Below are 15546 nucleotides of genomic sequence, written 5' to 3'. Positions count from 1 at the left end.
AAAAATATTTTTCGAATTTTTCGATGTTCATTTCACGGAAAATGAATTGATTGAAGAAAACATTTTTCATGAAATGAAAAATGTCCTCTAAAATAGGGAAAATGTTTTTCACTAAGGAGGAAAACATTTTCCATACTTTCTTTCACCTTATACTTTCCTTCATTAAGTACCTTTTCCTTTTATTTTATTTTAAAAAGCACTTTTTAATAATTTTTTATACATTTTCTTTTTTTCTTCATTGGCCAGTGGCCAACCACTATAATAGCTAACGGTTGGCCACTACAGGGGACAACAACTAATCACAAGCAAGCTGAAGCCTCGCTCGATGATGGCAAGCTCGAGCTTCGCTAGATCCAACCACCTAGGCAAGGCTTGAGCCCCGCCCAACTCGCTCGACCGACCTTATCAAATCGAGCCACTTGGGCGAGGCTTGGCCGGATCTAGCAAGTCCGAGTTTGGTGGCGTCGGGCGAGCTTGGCCTCATCGGCTTGTGGCAAGGCTCCCGGTCACTTGTGGCCGACGATTGACTTAGAAGAGAAAGAAAAGGAAAAAATAAAGGAAAAAATAAAAATAAAAAGAATAAAAGTGATTTTAAAAAAAATATATAATAATAAAATTATTGAAATGGGTGCATAGAGGAAAATATTTTCTTTATCAAACAGCAAAAAATATTTTTTAATTCATTTTTTAGAAAATATTTTTAAAAGTCATTTTTTTGCGAAACAAACCGAGCTTAAATAAGTCTTGTTCACCATTTGGAAAAAGTTTATAATAGCACGATTCTGCCGTGTCTAATTTACAAGCATCATTGTCACCGAAACAACAAAAATTATGTTTTTTTTTTTTTTTAACACTAGCCAAAGATTTTCAAGTGAATTCGGGAAAAAAAAATAAAACAGAAGATTTTTCAGTGTACAGAAAATGAACTCGATGCATCTAGAAGTTCCCGAGGTGCCTTCTTCTCTGCTTCGATCAGAAGCGGTTTGACCACCGTCAACGACCACCCTCTCTCGAGCACAAGAGTCCTCCACCGCCGTCTTCTCCGCCGAAGTCGGAAGGAGGAAACCACCGGCGACGCCTCCTCGCGTTGCTCGCGCCGAGAGGAATGGCGTCGCGGAAGGAGACCGACGTCTCGGACATCGAAGACGGAGACGGTCTCGAGGAGGAGCCCGGCGAGGTGATCGATTCGGCGCCTCCGATGAAGGTCGGCGAGGAGAGGCCGCTCGGCCGCACCGGCCTCGCGAAGAAGCTCCTCCGGCGCGGCCGCGGCTGGGAGACGCCCGAGCTCGGCGACGAAGCCGCCGGTACTCCTCTCCCGCCTCTCGCATTCTTTCGCGCGTGTTTGTGTGAAGTCGTCGTCGTCGTTTGACCAGTTCGCTGAATTTCATCCGTTGGATTTGGTTCTGGAATGCGAGTGCAGTTCATTTCGTGGCGACTCTGACTGATGGGACTCGGTTCGATTCCAGCAGAGATAGGGATGAACCTCTGACGCTGAAGCTTGGTCAGGGTGAGGTTTTTCGCGTGATGTTTTGGCTTGCCTTGCGCTAGTTATTCATTTGGCGGCGAAGAATTTGTTCCGAGTTCCGGTATGAATTTGTTTTCGTCTGTTTCGAAGGTCAATTGGTTTCTGGTTTGGACCATGGGATTATAACAATGAAGGAAGGGGAATGTGCCTTGTTCACCGTGCCTCCTGAGCTGGGCTATGGAGCTGTGGGCCGCCAGGGCGTTCCTCCAAATGCGGCTGTGAGGTTCGAAGTCGAGCTCATTTCGTGGATCAGAGTGGTGGATATCTGTAAAGATGGGGGGATTGTGAAAAAGATTTTGGTAAAAGGAGAGAGGAATGAGCAACCTAGCGATCTAGATGAAGTCTTGGGTAAGTTATTCTCCTTGTTTGGGTTAAATGAGATTTAGTCCGCCAGCCAGTAAGCCCCCTTGCCAGACAGACTTGTCTGGTGAAAGGTGAACAACTACATTTGAATGCGGAAGATAAAATGTGCCTCTTTTGTCATGAATTGCAGTGAAATATCGAGTGGCTTTGCCAGATGGTACCATTATTGCTGAAGCACCCGAAGAAGGATTCGAATTTTATGTAAAAGATGGTTAGTTTCTGATTAGAAAGTCTTACAGCTGCAGATTACGGTTGTCTTTGCTAAACCTTACATAGTACAAAGGAGTAATCTGCTTCTTTCAGGTCATCTTTGTCCAGCATTTTCAAAAGCAGTGATGACCATGAAAAAGGGAGAAAGGGTTAAATTGCTCATTCAACCTCAGTGTATGTATCCAGATGATATCAACACACTTACTGTGTTGGGTTTCAAGGTTTCATTTTACTGAATGTCTCTTGTGATGTTTATCTTTGTGCAGTTAATAAACTTCCTTTGAAACTTCTTTTAGATAAAACACGTGTAAATTTAAGTTAGACTTTTCAATGTCAATTTACACTCACTATGTATTTCATCAGTATTAGAAGAATTCCTTTAATTAGTTCAAATGGATTGTATGAGATATATCATCACCAGCAGTTAGTGGAAAATTTTCTGATATGATGGTAACTTTTCTGCTGATGTCACACCAAGCTTCATGAAATGCATATTATATATTGGGTTTGGTTTTCTGACTCATAAAAAAATTGCTTCTCATTATAATATCGTTGTAAATGTTATTGACAAATTTGCTGGTAGGATGTGGTCATAACAATTGTCACTTATATACATACAGCCCCATGGATTCCCTAAGACTTCACTCTCAACCTCTGCTATCAGGATGAGCATCATTATAAGTTCACTTTTAATGTGTGGTTGCAACTTTTGTATGTCATAAGGTGCTTAACATTATCTTTACCGGAAAGATTGAAGAGACTAAGTTACATCTAGGGAAAGGAGAAAAGGCAAGTAATATTTGATAGATTCTGTTGTCATGGAAGACCATATGTAATGTACACTTAGACAGGTTTAAGTGTTTTGACAAGCGTAGATCTAGGACTTAATATCAAAGGTGGAATCACACTCAGATGAACTGCTTTATTTGTACTTGTTGGAAGATGGGGGTGGGGCAAAGGTTTATTCTTATTATCTCCTGTGTGATGTGATGATTTATCTTGCTGTCGATTGAGTTGAAGATGCAGGCTGACTGCTCCATTAAAAAATGGCTGTGCTTTCAATGCCACTGATGTTGTCTCAATCAAGCAGTATTTTGGAAGTACATTGTGATCCTTACTGCATCATCAAATTATGGACCTCCTATTTTGCTTCTCATAATGGCTATATGATCTGATAAGAAAATTTCCAATACATTTCCCACCAAAACTTTGAAAGTTAACAAATCATCTGCAGTGTAGTTTTGTACTTTAATCAGTTTCTCTATTGCAGATGCTTTTGGGGACAAAAAATTTGGTAACAGTGACCAGCTACATAATGTTCCTCCAAATTCTATCCTCGATGTTGACTTGGAATTGGTATCTTTCAAGCCTGTTATTGATGTCACTGGCGATGGAAAGGTACTCAAGAAGATCCTGAAAGAGGGGGAAGGAGCATTTACAGCAAATGAGGGTGCAGCTGTTACTAGTAAGCATTCCTATTCTTGGTTTGACTTTTTGTGAAGGCTATGGGATTTGACTCTCTGAACTAAGTTGGATAACTTGAGTGGTGGAAAATGCCTTTTCATTTGTCGCATTGCTAATTTGAAAGTTATGCAGTTAGCTATGCAGCTAGGCTAGAGGATGGGACTGTATTTGAAAAGAAAGGACTAGATGGCGAGCAACCTCTGAACTTTGTCACAGATGAAGGTAAGTCAGATAATCTTACAGCTTCGATATTTTATTATTAATTGGAATTACTTTATATGACTTGAGAAGTCAGATACATTGTCTTATTGTTTTTTGCCTAATGCTGTGTTCAGAGCAAGTGATTGCTGGTTTAGATCGTGCATCGGCAACCATGAAGAAAGGGGAGCTGGCTATGGTGACGATAAATCATGAATATGGGTTTGGAAGTGTAGAAGTTGAACAAGATCTCGCCATTGTTCCTCCATGTTCCGATCTAATCTATGAAGTTGAAATGCTGGACTTCATTAAGGTAATGGAAGAATCCGTGAATTTTTTTTTTTTTTTTTTTGGTAGGATTAAAGAATGATATCTTCTTGTGGACATTCTCATTTGTGTACTGAATCACGAGACCAGGTCTTTTTTCTCTTCCCACCTGATGTTAACCTGCACACTACCCCTCCCTATGTAATTTTGCCCAGCTTGAAAAGTTGATTTTTTGCTTTGGCCTGTGACCCTACTTCACCACCTTTTTTCACGATAGAACTGTGAAGAGTAGAGAGTTATTTGTGAATTAGGGTTTTGTTAAGCAGTGTAAGAATCAAATCCCCAGTGGCCTCTATTTAGTAACCACTCTGTTCCCTACTTATAAAAGATTCCTCTCCACACACAAACTGTAATTTGTGCTTTTCTTGGTATGAATGACAAAACTTCCCCAAAGTTTTCCATCTTCTATAGCAACTAATGACCGGGATTACAAGGATTAATGTAAAGAACAAGATATTCTGCTTATATCAAACTTAATGAAATTTATTAGGATAAACTTTCCAAAACACAACTTAACTGAAGATTGTTAGAATTTCTTTCATGTTGATTCATGACGTATTTTGTTGTGCCTTCGGTTGATAAATTTTTTCTGAATGAACCCTAGAGTTCTTGTTGCTATTCTTTTCACAGTTTTCCTTGCAGTAGTTTCAGTAATATTTTCGCATATACAGTTTTTGGAGGTATCAGTACAAGATTTTTGTCATCTAGTTATTGGACAGTCATTTGCTCGACACTTTTAATTAACGCAAGTACAAATTGTTCTCTCTTGTGCCCTTTTGCCATGAATTTTCTGAAGGAGAGAGCCCCATGGGAGATGAATAATAGTGAGAGAATTGAGGAAGCTGGGAGGAAGAAAGAAGAAGGCAATTTGCTGTTCAAAGCCGGGAAGCTTCGACGAGCAGGAAAAAAATATGATAAGGTAGCTACTGGGATGTACTGCCTAATTGAAATATGCTAAATTTTATTTCAGTCACTCAAAGTCTGATTATTTTCCTGTGACCATAGGCTGCTGACTATGTCGGTGAGGATGGTTCCTTTGGGGATGATGAGCAAAAGCTAGTCAAAGCATTGAGAGTTGCGTGCTGGCTAAATGCTGCTGCTTGTAGTCTGAAGCTAAATAATTTCCAGGAAGCAATTAGGCTTTGTTCAAAGGTGAAGTGCAGAAGATCCCATGATCATTTGCTGGATGTAGTAAACATGTAATTTTTTTCTATTTCACAAAAAGTAAGTTTGAGAGTGAAAATTTTGAAGTCAAGGCCTTATTTATGTTTTTCAGCATTTCATGGAAGGTTATGTGTGTTGTTCGCTTCTGGTTTTGTGCATGTGAAGGCAGCATCTGAATGGTGAATAAGTAGGCAGTGAACCAGCTGAAGTGTAATTTTCTTCTTAAATTTCATGGGGAAGTAAGCTTGAGAATGAAAATTTTGAAGTCAAGTCCTTAGTATGTTTTACAACATTTCATGGAAGGTTATGTGTGTTGGTTGCTTCTGGTTTTGTGCATGTGAAAGCACATCTGAATGGTAAATTATTAGGCAATGAACCAGATGAAGTGAGCTGTGTCATTTTTATATCGTAGCAGTTTTGTTCTGCTAATGCAACCATGAATAACTTGCTTTGCCTTTAAAATTACATGGCAGGGTGATGATTACTGATGAGTATCTGGTTTATTCCCTTTCTTTTTGGAATTTAGGTACTGGATTATGAGTTCTATAATGTGAAAGCATTGTACAGGAGGGCGCAAGCTTATATGGAGACTGCGGATCTGGTCTCAGCTGAACTAGACATCAGGAAAGCTCTAGATATTGATCCTGTTAACAGGTGAACAGTTATTCTAATTATTCGATTGTTTGCTGTTTAGCAAAACAAAAAGTAATTCTTGCTTTGCTGGATTGTGATGGTAAATGACAATGAGAAACACATGCCCAACAATGAAATGAATGTCCTGGCACAATCACAGTCAAAAAAGGTTATTTGGCCTTTTGACTGGTATTTTAATTTTAAGAAAAGACTCTTTCTCTCTCTTACACACACAGCAGAAAGGTAACTAGTAGAACCAAAGACAAGTTTGTAGTTGGGCCATGAGTGGAGAAATGAGCATTAAGCATGTGGATAACATTCCAGCATTAAATTTTGGCTTCCATTGTGAGCTTTTGACACTTATACTGGAATGCACTTCTGTAAGGGAGGTGAAAATGCTAGAGAGAAGCTTGAAACAACTTCAAGCCGAGAGCAATAGGAGAGATGCCAAGGTTTACAGCAACATGTTTGCATGGATGACGAAGGACACCTCCAAGAGTAATAAGGTTAGTTGTCTAATCTTTGAGATAGGCTTCAATTTTAATATTGTTTTAAAGACTTCATGTCATCTGCTGGAGAGTATGTGATTAACCTTGCGAAATAACAATTATTCAGTGGTACTTTCATTGTGTGATCGTGGTTTTCTGAAGTGAAGATTTTTTTTTTTTTTTTTTTTTGGCCACAAAACAGCATCTGTTCTGCCTTTTCAAATGGTGGTCGAGGTCCAGTACCTTGCCATCCATTCACTTTTCTTTAGTCATCTGAGGAATTAACGGTATTATGACATCAGTTTGTTTAGGTTTTAGCAAATATCTGACTACATCTGATTGGTGTTGGGACTTTTATTCAATGTTCTGGCAGAAACTTAAGGTCGAGAAACCAGAGAAGAGCAAAGATGAGGAAGAGAATATGGCTGCAATGGATATGGAAAAGACTGCTGATAGTTCTGTGCCTGTTGAGACTAGAACAGTGGTTGATTCGACATTAAATACCTTTTCGTGAAAAATGTATATGAGTATATACATATGTCAAAATCATTAATCTTTTGCTGTGACAAGAACAAAGAAATCATAATCAATACAGGGAAAGAGGGAAAGCAGAACGTACAAACTTTGACCAAGTATGACAATGATACTGCAAATCTTGTTCGGCTGCTCCTATGCACAAACGATTGCTAGTTTAAGCGGAGGAGGGATCATGCGAAATAAGTGCATTCTGAATGTTACAGAGTACTGTCTCTGTGTCTTTTCTGCTGAGCAGGTGGAGAAGATGCCTGGGAAGCATTGGACAATAGGAGTGATGTTCCTCGATGGGAAAGCCATGTATTTCTTTTTCCTCGATTAAAATAACACAGAAAGTTAAAACTGGAGATTTGAATGCAAACCTACAGAACTCCAGGGGACCAGTTGATCGGGTTCTGTTGGTGGTTAAGCGTCTGATAAACACTTGGTAGATCTCATGTTGAAGCCAGAGTCTCTCAATTAGTGTGACCTTGATAGCTACTGCCACCACTCTGAGTTGACCTTTGGCTGATGCACGTGGATGGGCTGTCGATGTGCTTTCATGAAGATTACTTGAGTCGAGAGGATCAAATACTTTCAAAAAAGTATACTATGTATATTCACTGGTTTAATGGTGAAAGCATGATTGAGTACTTTGGCGACACTTCGTAATTAGCAACGAGGGGTGGGGAACAAGGGGGGATGAACGAGACATTAGCAATGAAGTATAGTAGATTGAAATATAATCTTGCTTATCATAAATGTATCACCTGTTCAATCAATACTTTCTTGCCGGGACGTTAAGGAAACTGGCTTCAAAGTTTGGACGTGGAAAAATTGTGGATTGTCATGATGTCGAGATTGGTTGATATACTCAATGATGAATATAAACAGAAGGATTCAGCAGCTTTCGAGACATGACTCGTCCGGGATGTTTCCAACCAAATAATTCCTAGTTGGAAAACATCCCTAAAATGATTTTGAAGTTAATAGAACTTGTCTGAGTATTTTCATGAATTTGATAAAGAGTGTGGTCGCATTATATTAGTATCGAAATGGAAAAAGATTCAAAGGCTGTTTTGGTGGAGAATTCAGCGACGACCGGGGGATCTACACTCAGAGGAAGAAAGTGTAGAGTAGTGTAAAACGTACAGGCAAGCTGTAGGATTGCAGAAGCAACGGAGTGACGGACCATGTCGATCCAGACTTTCCATCTATAGATTGCTGGATTGTCAAAATCAGAAGACGAAGCTCATACCCATGTACTGTAGATATCGGAGTATATTGCAGCCCAAAAATCACAGACTAATTCCATCTGGAGATTGATGAATCGAAGTGTTCAAAACTTGACTTACAGAAGATCTGTCTGGCTGGCTAGATTAGTTGAAGGTTCGACGCTTGATTGCGTGGAATTTCCATGAGATTTACCAATAGACGGACAGAGCGCTAGTAAATCCAAGCTTATAGTTCCAAGTTTGGAGGCCTATAGGAAGTTCCGGGACGAGCAAAGCTGAGTTAGCGAATAATTGCCTGAAACCGAGAAACTGAAGTATTTTACAGGGTGTTCTGGAGTTCGTCTCTATGTTACTACGTTATAGTCAAATCATTGGGGTTCCAATGAGTTAGCAAAAGTGTCGAGCCCATTGGTAGACACGAGAAATGGTCGTACCAAGAGAGAGAGCATTTGTCTAGGTGAGAGACAAAGTGCGCGACGGGCTCTTTGTAAATACTACGAAGCGTAGCTTATAGTTTGATGAGAATGAGTTTACTGTTCTGTACGTATAAAGGCGTGAAACGATTATTGGAGGGTCCGATAGTTCTTAGTCTGGTTGTAAAAGGAGTCAGGCCCAACATGCCGGAACATCTCTACCAAGAAACAAGAATGCAATAAATAGTTAGTCCCACAATCATATATGGGGAAGAAATAAAAAATAATTAAAACAGAAAACTTATTTAAAAATGTCCACATTAGTTCTGGTTGAGCCACATAGGACGGCCGGTGTTCACCTTAGTGATTTCTGACCTAAATTGGTTAGATGGATTGAATTGATACTAATGCTAAAATGTTTAGAGCTAAATTGGTCCAATTGAATAGTGTAGGATTGAATTAATACTAATAAAATAGATTTATGATTTTTTTGGTACTTTTCCCCTTAAATAACATGTGCACAAAATGAGTGCAGTTGAGATGAAAATACTACATTGGATGTGCGGGCACGCGAAAATAGACAAAATTAAAAATGAAGCTATTAAGAAAACTGCTAGGTGTCGCCCCGATTAAGGATAAGACAAGAGAAGATGGTTTGGGATTTTTTTAACAAAGTCATCAAATGCTCTAGTGAGGCGATGTGAATAAGAATTGGATTTATTGGTCAAAACCGGTAGGAAAGTGCCTAGGGGGATGTGGAAGGAGACGATAAGGGAAGAAATGAAGCTATCAAGAAAAAATGGTAGGTGCTGCCCTGCCCCAATTGAGGAAAAGATGGGAGAAGGCCATCTGAAATGGTTGAGCCATGATGAACAAAAAGCCTTCAAATGCTCCAATGAAGAGATGCGAACTGAGATGTACTCGTATTCATTGGTTAAAAAGGGAAAGGAGATGCCTAACAGAACGTGAAAGGAGACGATAATAAAAGATGTAAAACATTTAAAATTTGAGGAGAACCCAAGGACTAGGGCCATCAAATAGATAGATCGGGTCGAAAATGGTTCAACCCATATTGACTCATTTAACCCGTTTTAACCTAATTTTATGCAATGTAAATTTAATGAGCATACCCAACCTAAATTATCAATATACATTAATAATCTAAGAAAAATATTTTTTAGAAAAATGGTCATATTTTTCAATGTTTGATTGAAACGTGAAAACATATTAGAAGGTATTTTCCGCTGTTTGGTAAGGAAAGTCATAAGTTAACAAGGCTCCACCTCACTCGACGCCAGCGAGCTCAGGCCTTGCCCGAGGTCACCGGAAGTTGGTGAGGCGCTGGCAACCTCAGGCAAGGCTCAAGCCTCCCCTGAAATTGCTAGACGTCAATGAGGCTCTAGCGACTTTAGACGAGGCTCGAGCCTCGCCCAGGTTGCTAGATTGGCTAGGGTTTGAGCTCGCTGATGTCGGGCAAGCTTGGCGAGCTCACCTGTGGCTGGCTGCCGTTTATCGCCGTAGTCGGCGATAGGCCAATGAAGAAAAAGAAAGAAAATGAAAAAAGAAGGAAAAGAAAGAAAGAAAAGGAAACTGAAAAGGAATGGGTCTGGTTAAGTTATGAATGGGTTATAAATAGATTTGTGATAAATCTATTTATGACCCAATTTTCAATTTGGCTCCATTATAATAAATCCATTTCCAACCAAGAACCGATTGAGTGCACAATAATGTGATAGGATTCATGTATTTGACGCCACTCAATAGGACAAGGCGTGGTGGTCGTCGGCGTCATCCGCTTGCGATACCCACGCGGGTAGAGCGAATAGTCTTTCTTCTTTTGTTTTATCACTGGAAGTGTTGGACCCATTGTACTAATTCTCATAGATCATGAATCTTTTTACTAGTGGTATTTGTCAAAACATAAAATAAAATTGTAGAGACAAAACGAAGAATCTAATCCGCTACTCAGAAATTTGATGAATGTAATGGAGTTTTTATTATTTGAACCATGTCACGAAAAAGCTCCATTATTACCACCCTCTATATTAATTAAGAAAAAAAATGCTTTACCAAACGCTTAGTAACGTCAATCTACTTCGATAATAATTTTGTAATTTACTTTTAATTTAGATGTTGTTGATATCTAAAAATGCCCGATATTTAGTTATTATCGATATGCGATGATCATTTAGAAGTAACAAAAGTAGACTCGACAACTTAATATACAACCGTCAAAATTAACGAAGAAAAAGGAAAAAGAATGAAGAATATACTATCCGGGCATATTTGATCATCCATGGAGGAAGCTGATTTAATGTATTGAAAAGTGGTCGATATTATATTTAGTTGATGACTTGGATGAAAGTGTTAGCACATGTCAACTAGTGGAGAATGATGGTAGATTATTTTACCAAAGTGGTTGATAATGTGTTAATTAAGGAGCAGATGATCGATTCGTAAAATTGCATCTAAGGTTCAGGCATGTGTAAATCCATTAAGGAGATCGTGGAGAATGAGGTTGCTATTTTGAAGGGAATTTGACAACGTGGGAAAAGAACAACTCCTTAGAGATAATGCTATTATTTTGAAGGAAATTGACAACGTGCGAAATAAGAACTCCTTGGAGATAAGGCTATTGTTTTGAAGGGAGTTGACAATGTGGGCATATGGGACCATTGTTTTCGAAGAGTCAAACTACAATTCAACCACTAAGAAACTGCTCCCAAACGGTTATGATAGAAAGTCTATAAATACCAAGTTTTATCAATTGGAAAGGACCCATTGACAATCAAAATGTATTGTTTTATGATCTTTACTTTCCTGCATTTTATTTTTTCTTAGTTATAGTTTTCCAATTTGTGTTGTCAATTAGATTCCAACACGCATTTTTATCCCAATGTTTCATCATCGATTCAATTCTGGTGTGCATTTCGATCATGGGTGTCATGCCGTCGATTAAATTTCGAGATTACATCTTGTTGCGTTATCGAGCTTTGTCGTCAATTAAATTCAGACATTGTCCGTACACGTGCATTGCTATGAAATTAGTTGTATTTTTAAGCCTTGTTGTTGATTGAATTCTAGGGGTGTACAAAAGAACCGGGACCCACCTGGAATTGGACCGGAATTGCCCGGAACTGGTGGTTCTTGAGGGAATCGGTCCAGTTCCCTGTTCCAATTTATGGGAACCAGTGGGTATCGGTCCGGTTCCCCATTCCATGGACGGATCCGCCCACCCGGACCGGACCAATTATATTATAATAATATATTAATTTTTAATATTAAAATAAATTTCAAAATTACTAATTAGCAAACCTAAAATTTAAGGCTCCATCTCCTCTCACAATTTTCATATTTTTAAGCTGCCTTTTAGCAACTCAACAAATGATACTTTTGGGACTCACATAGGACATTGTATTCAAGAATATGTGGAGTACCGGTGGAATTATTTTTTTTTTGGTAAAAGAATTCAATAAAGCAAATGTTGTAAGAGATTGAGCAATGTTACGAGATAAAGGAAAAGACGATCTACATATGACAATTATCCAGAACTTTGAACTTAAAGAATATTTTAGATTTCCACTGAAATAATTCAAAAACAGGAAGAAAACATATTTCTCTTCTTTGGTAGTGTTTTCCAATAAAATATCCTTAATTAAGCCGGTTCGATTTAAAGAAAAATATTACTCGATATGAAGAGTACTCACGACAAGATTTGAAAAACGATATTATTATTAGTGAGATCGGTTCCATAGATCCACCAAGGAACCGGACTGGACTGGCAGTTCGGTTCTCGGGTGGATCTTGGTTCCAATTTTTTGAAACCAGTTCTTAGCGGGCGGTTCCTGATTCTAGGTTGGGAACCGCCCACCCGAACCATGCACACCCCTATTGAATTCCGACACTGTTTATATGTATAATTTGGTTTGAAGTTCGAAATAAAGGTTTGTAGTTATTTCTTGTTCACCTGGATATTTCTTGTCTAAAGTCACCACAGAACCCATCTCTTCTCATCAAAAGCTGAAGAACAACTTTTGGAAAAGATGTTTCATTGTCGATTAGATTTCGGCGAAACAAATGGCATGCCTAGTAAGACCATTATGGTTGATTTGAGGAGATATGATGGTGAGAATAAGATATCAAGTTGATCGTGATAGTGCTGGCAGTGACAACTCTTCATCACAACCTGGTAATAATAAGGTGGGAAAGTCATCGATTGCACTATCGATAGCAAAACAAGAACAATGCGAAGATGACACCTCACCAATGAGCAAAGAAGACAATTAGAGCCAAGCCCTATAATGTTGGCTTCCATGCGACAATTATCGAAGGAGCACAAGAATAAATCGATTAACTGCATGATAAAATATGTCATCGATGTGATCAAGCCAATTACCATCGATACTTCCCATGAAGAGATGAATGGGCTTGGAACATCGAGTCATTCAATTCAAGTGCGGGTAAGTCCTAATAATCTTGCATTTTTTTTTTAGAGGTTGTGCCTGTCAGTAAAGGCATTTCGCTTAACCTCATTCAAGTTGACTTTGGTGTTATAAATTATGGCGATAACAAGGGGGCATGTGATGAATCTTGGGTTTCCTAATTTAAAAGAATTGGATCATTAACGAATCATTCTATTCTTTTAGAAGGGGGCATATGTTGACAGCCAAAAGTGTCCGATATTTAGTTATTATCAAAATTCTATGATCGTTCGGAAGTAATAAAAGTGGACTTAACAACCTCATATGCAACCATCAAAATTAACGAAAAAAAGGGGAAAAGAGTGGAGAGTATACTATCCAGGCATATTTGATCATTCATGGAGGAAGCCGATTTAATGGATTGAAGATTGGTTGATATTACATGTAGTTGATGACTTGGATGAAAGTGTTAGCGCATGTCAACTAGTGGCGAATGATGGCAGATTATTTCACCAAAGTTGTCGATAATGTGTTAACTAAGCAGCAGATGATCAATTCAAAATATTGCATCTAAGGTTCAGGCACATGTAAATGCATTAAGGAGATCGCGGAGAATAGTCAGGTGAAAATGGAGAATGAGGTTGCTATTTTGAAGGGAATTGACAATGTGGGAAAAGAACAACTCCTTGGAGATAATGGTGCTATTTTGAAGGAAATTGACAACGTGGGAAATAAACAATTTCTTGGAGATAAGGCTACTATTTTGAAGAGAGTTGACAATGTGAGAATATGGGACCATAATTTTCGGAAGCGTCAAATTACAATTCAACCACGAAGAAACTACTCCTAGATAATTATTATAGAAAGTCTATAAATACCAAGTTCTATCAATTGGAAGAAGACCCCTCAATAATCAAAATATAATCTTTTATTATCTTTACTTTCTTGCACTTTATTTTTCTTAGTTATAATTTTCTGATTCGTGTCATCAATTAAATTCCGACATGTATCTTTGTCCTAATGTTTCATCATTGATTCAATTTTGACATGCATCTCTATTATGGTCTCTATTATGGGTGTCGTGCCGTCAATTAAATTTCGACATTACATCTTGCTATGTTATCAAGCTTTGTTATCGATTAAATTCCAACATTGTTCATACATGTGCATTGCTATGGAAATGGTTGTATTTTCAAGCCTTGTAGTTGATTGAATTCCGGCACCGGTTATATGTACAATTTGGTTTGAAGTTCAAAATAAAGGTTGCAGTTATTTCTTGTCCGCATGAATATTTCTTGTCCGAAGTCACCACAAAACCCGTCTCTTCTCATCAAAAGCCAAAGAACAACCTTTAGAAAAGATGTTTCGTCGTTGATTAGATTCCAGCGAAAGAAATGGCACGCCTCGTGGGACCGTTGTGGTTGATTTGAGGAGATATGATGGTGAGAATAAAAAAACAAATTGATCATGATAGTGCTGGCAATGACAACTCTTCATCACAACCTGGTAATAATAAGGCGGGAAAGTCATCGATTGCACTATAGATAGTGGAGCAAGAACAAGGCAAAGATGACAACTCACCAATGAGCAAAGAAGACAATCAAAGCCAATCCCTATAATGTTGGCTGCCATGCGACCATTATCGAAGAAGCACAATAATGAATAGATAAACTGCATGATAAAATATCTCTTTGACGTGGTCAAGCCAATTACCATCGATAACCCCCATGAGGTGACGAACAAGCTTGGAACATCGAGTCCTTTAATTCAAGTGCAGGCAAGTCCTAATAATCTTGTCGCTTAATCTCGTTAAAGTTGACTTTGGTAATATCAATTATGGCAATAACAAGGGGGCATGTGATAACTCTTGGGTTTCCGAATTTAAAAGAATCAAATCATTAACAAATCATTCTATTATTTTAAAATGGGGCATACGTTGACATCACTGAGTGTTCGATATTTAGTTATTATCGATATGTGATGATCATTCGAAAGTAACAAAAGTGGACTCGACAACCTCACATGCAACCGTCAAAATTAACGAAAAAAAAAGGGGAAAGAGTGAAGAGTATACTATTCAGGCATATTTGATCATCCATGGAGGAAGTCAATTTAATGGATTGAAGATCGGTCGATATATATGCAGTTGATGACTTGGATGAAAGTGTTAGCACATGTCAACTAGTGGCAAATGATGACAGATCATTTTACCAAAGTTGTCAATAATAGATTAACTAAGGAGTAGATGATTGATTCAGAAGATTGCATCTAACGTTCAAGCACGTGTAAATCCATTAAGGAGATATTGGAGAATAGTTTGGTGAAAATGGAGAATGAGGTTACTATTTTTAAGGGAATTGACAATGTGGGAAAAAACAAACTTGGAGATAAGGCTGCCATTTTGAAGAGAATTGACAACGTGAGAAATAAACAACTCCTTGGAGATAAGGCTATTTGGAGTTGACAATGTGGAAATATGGGACCATTTTTTTGGAAGCATCAAACTATAATTCAACTTTATGATAGAAAGTCTATAAATACCAAGTTTTATCAATTAGAAGAGGAATACTCAACAATCAAAATGTAATCTTT

The 15546-nt window shown here is 38.3% G+C and overlaps 1 protein-coding gene across 2 annotated transcripts; it reads left to right on the top strand.

Moving 5' to 3' along the window:
• Positions 1-947: 947 nt before the first annotated feature.
• On the top strand, positions 948-8230 carry LOC104449247 (70 kDa peptidyl-prolyl isomerase). Of its 2 annotated transcripts, XM_039316144.1 has the most exons (14): positions 948-1304; positions 1421-1507; positions 1616-1873; positions 2019-2099; positions 2192-2272; positions 3369-3563; positions 3695-3784; positions 3898-4073; positions 4884-5006; positions 5093-5239; positions 5778-5905; positions 6270-6390; positions 7145-7206; positions 7275-8230. In XM_039316144.1, the coding sequence occupies exons 1-14, from the start codon at positions 1106-1108 to the stop codon at positions 7321-7323; spliced, it is 1797 nt and encodes a 598-aa protein (XP_039172078.1). In that variant the 5' UTR covers positions 948-1105; the 3' UTR covers positions 7324-8230. The 2 variants fall into 2 exon arrangements, with proteins under 2 accessions (XP_039172078.1, XP_010061642.2); XM_010063340.3 differs by lacking the exons at positions 7145-7206; positions 7275-8230 and adding an exon at positions 6746-7007 and having other exon boundaries at positions 951-1304.
• Positions 8231-15546: the final 7316 nt, after the last annotated feature.

This window comes from Eucalyptus grandis, chromosome 6, assembly GCF_016545825.1.
Source record: "Eucalyptus grandis isolate ANBG69807.140 chromosome 6, ASM1654582v1, whole genome shotgun sequence".
Classification (NCBI taxonomy): Eukaryota; Viridiplantae; Streptophyta; class Magnoliopsida; order Myrtales; family Myrtaceae; genus Eucalyptus; species Eucalyptus grandis.
This window is presented reverse-complemented; position numbering and strand designations above follow the sequence as displayed.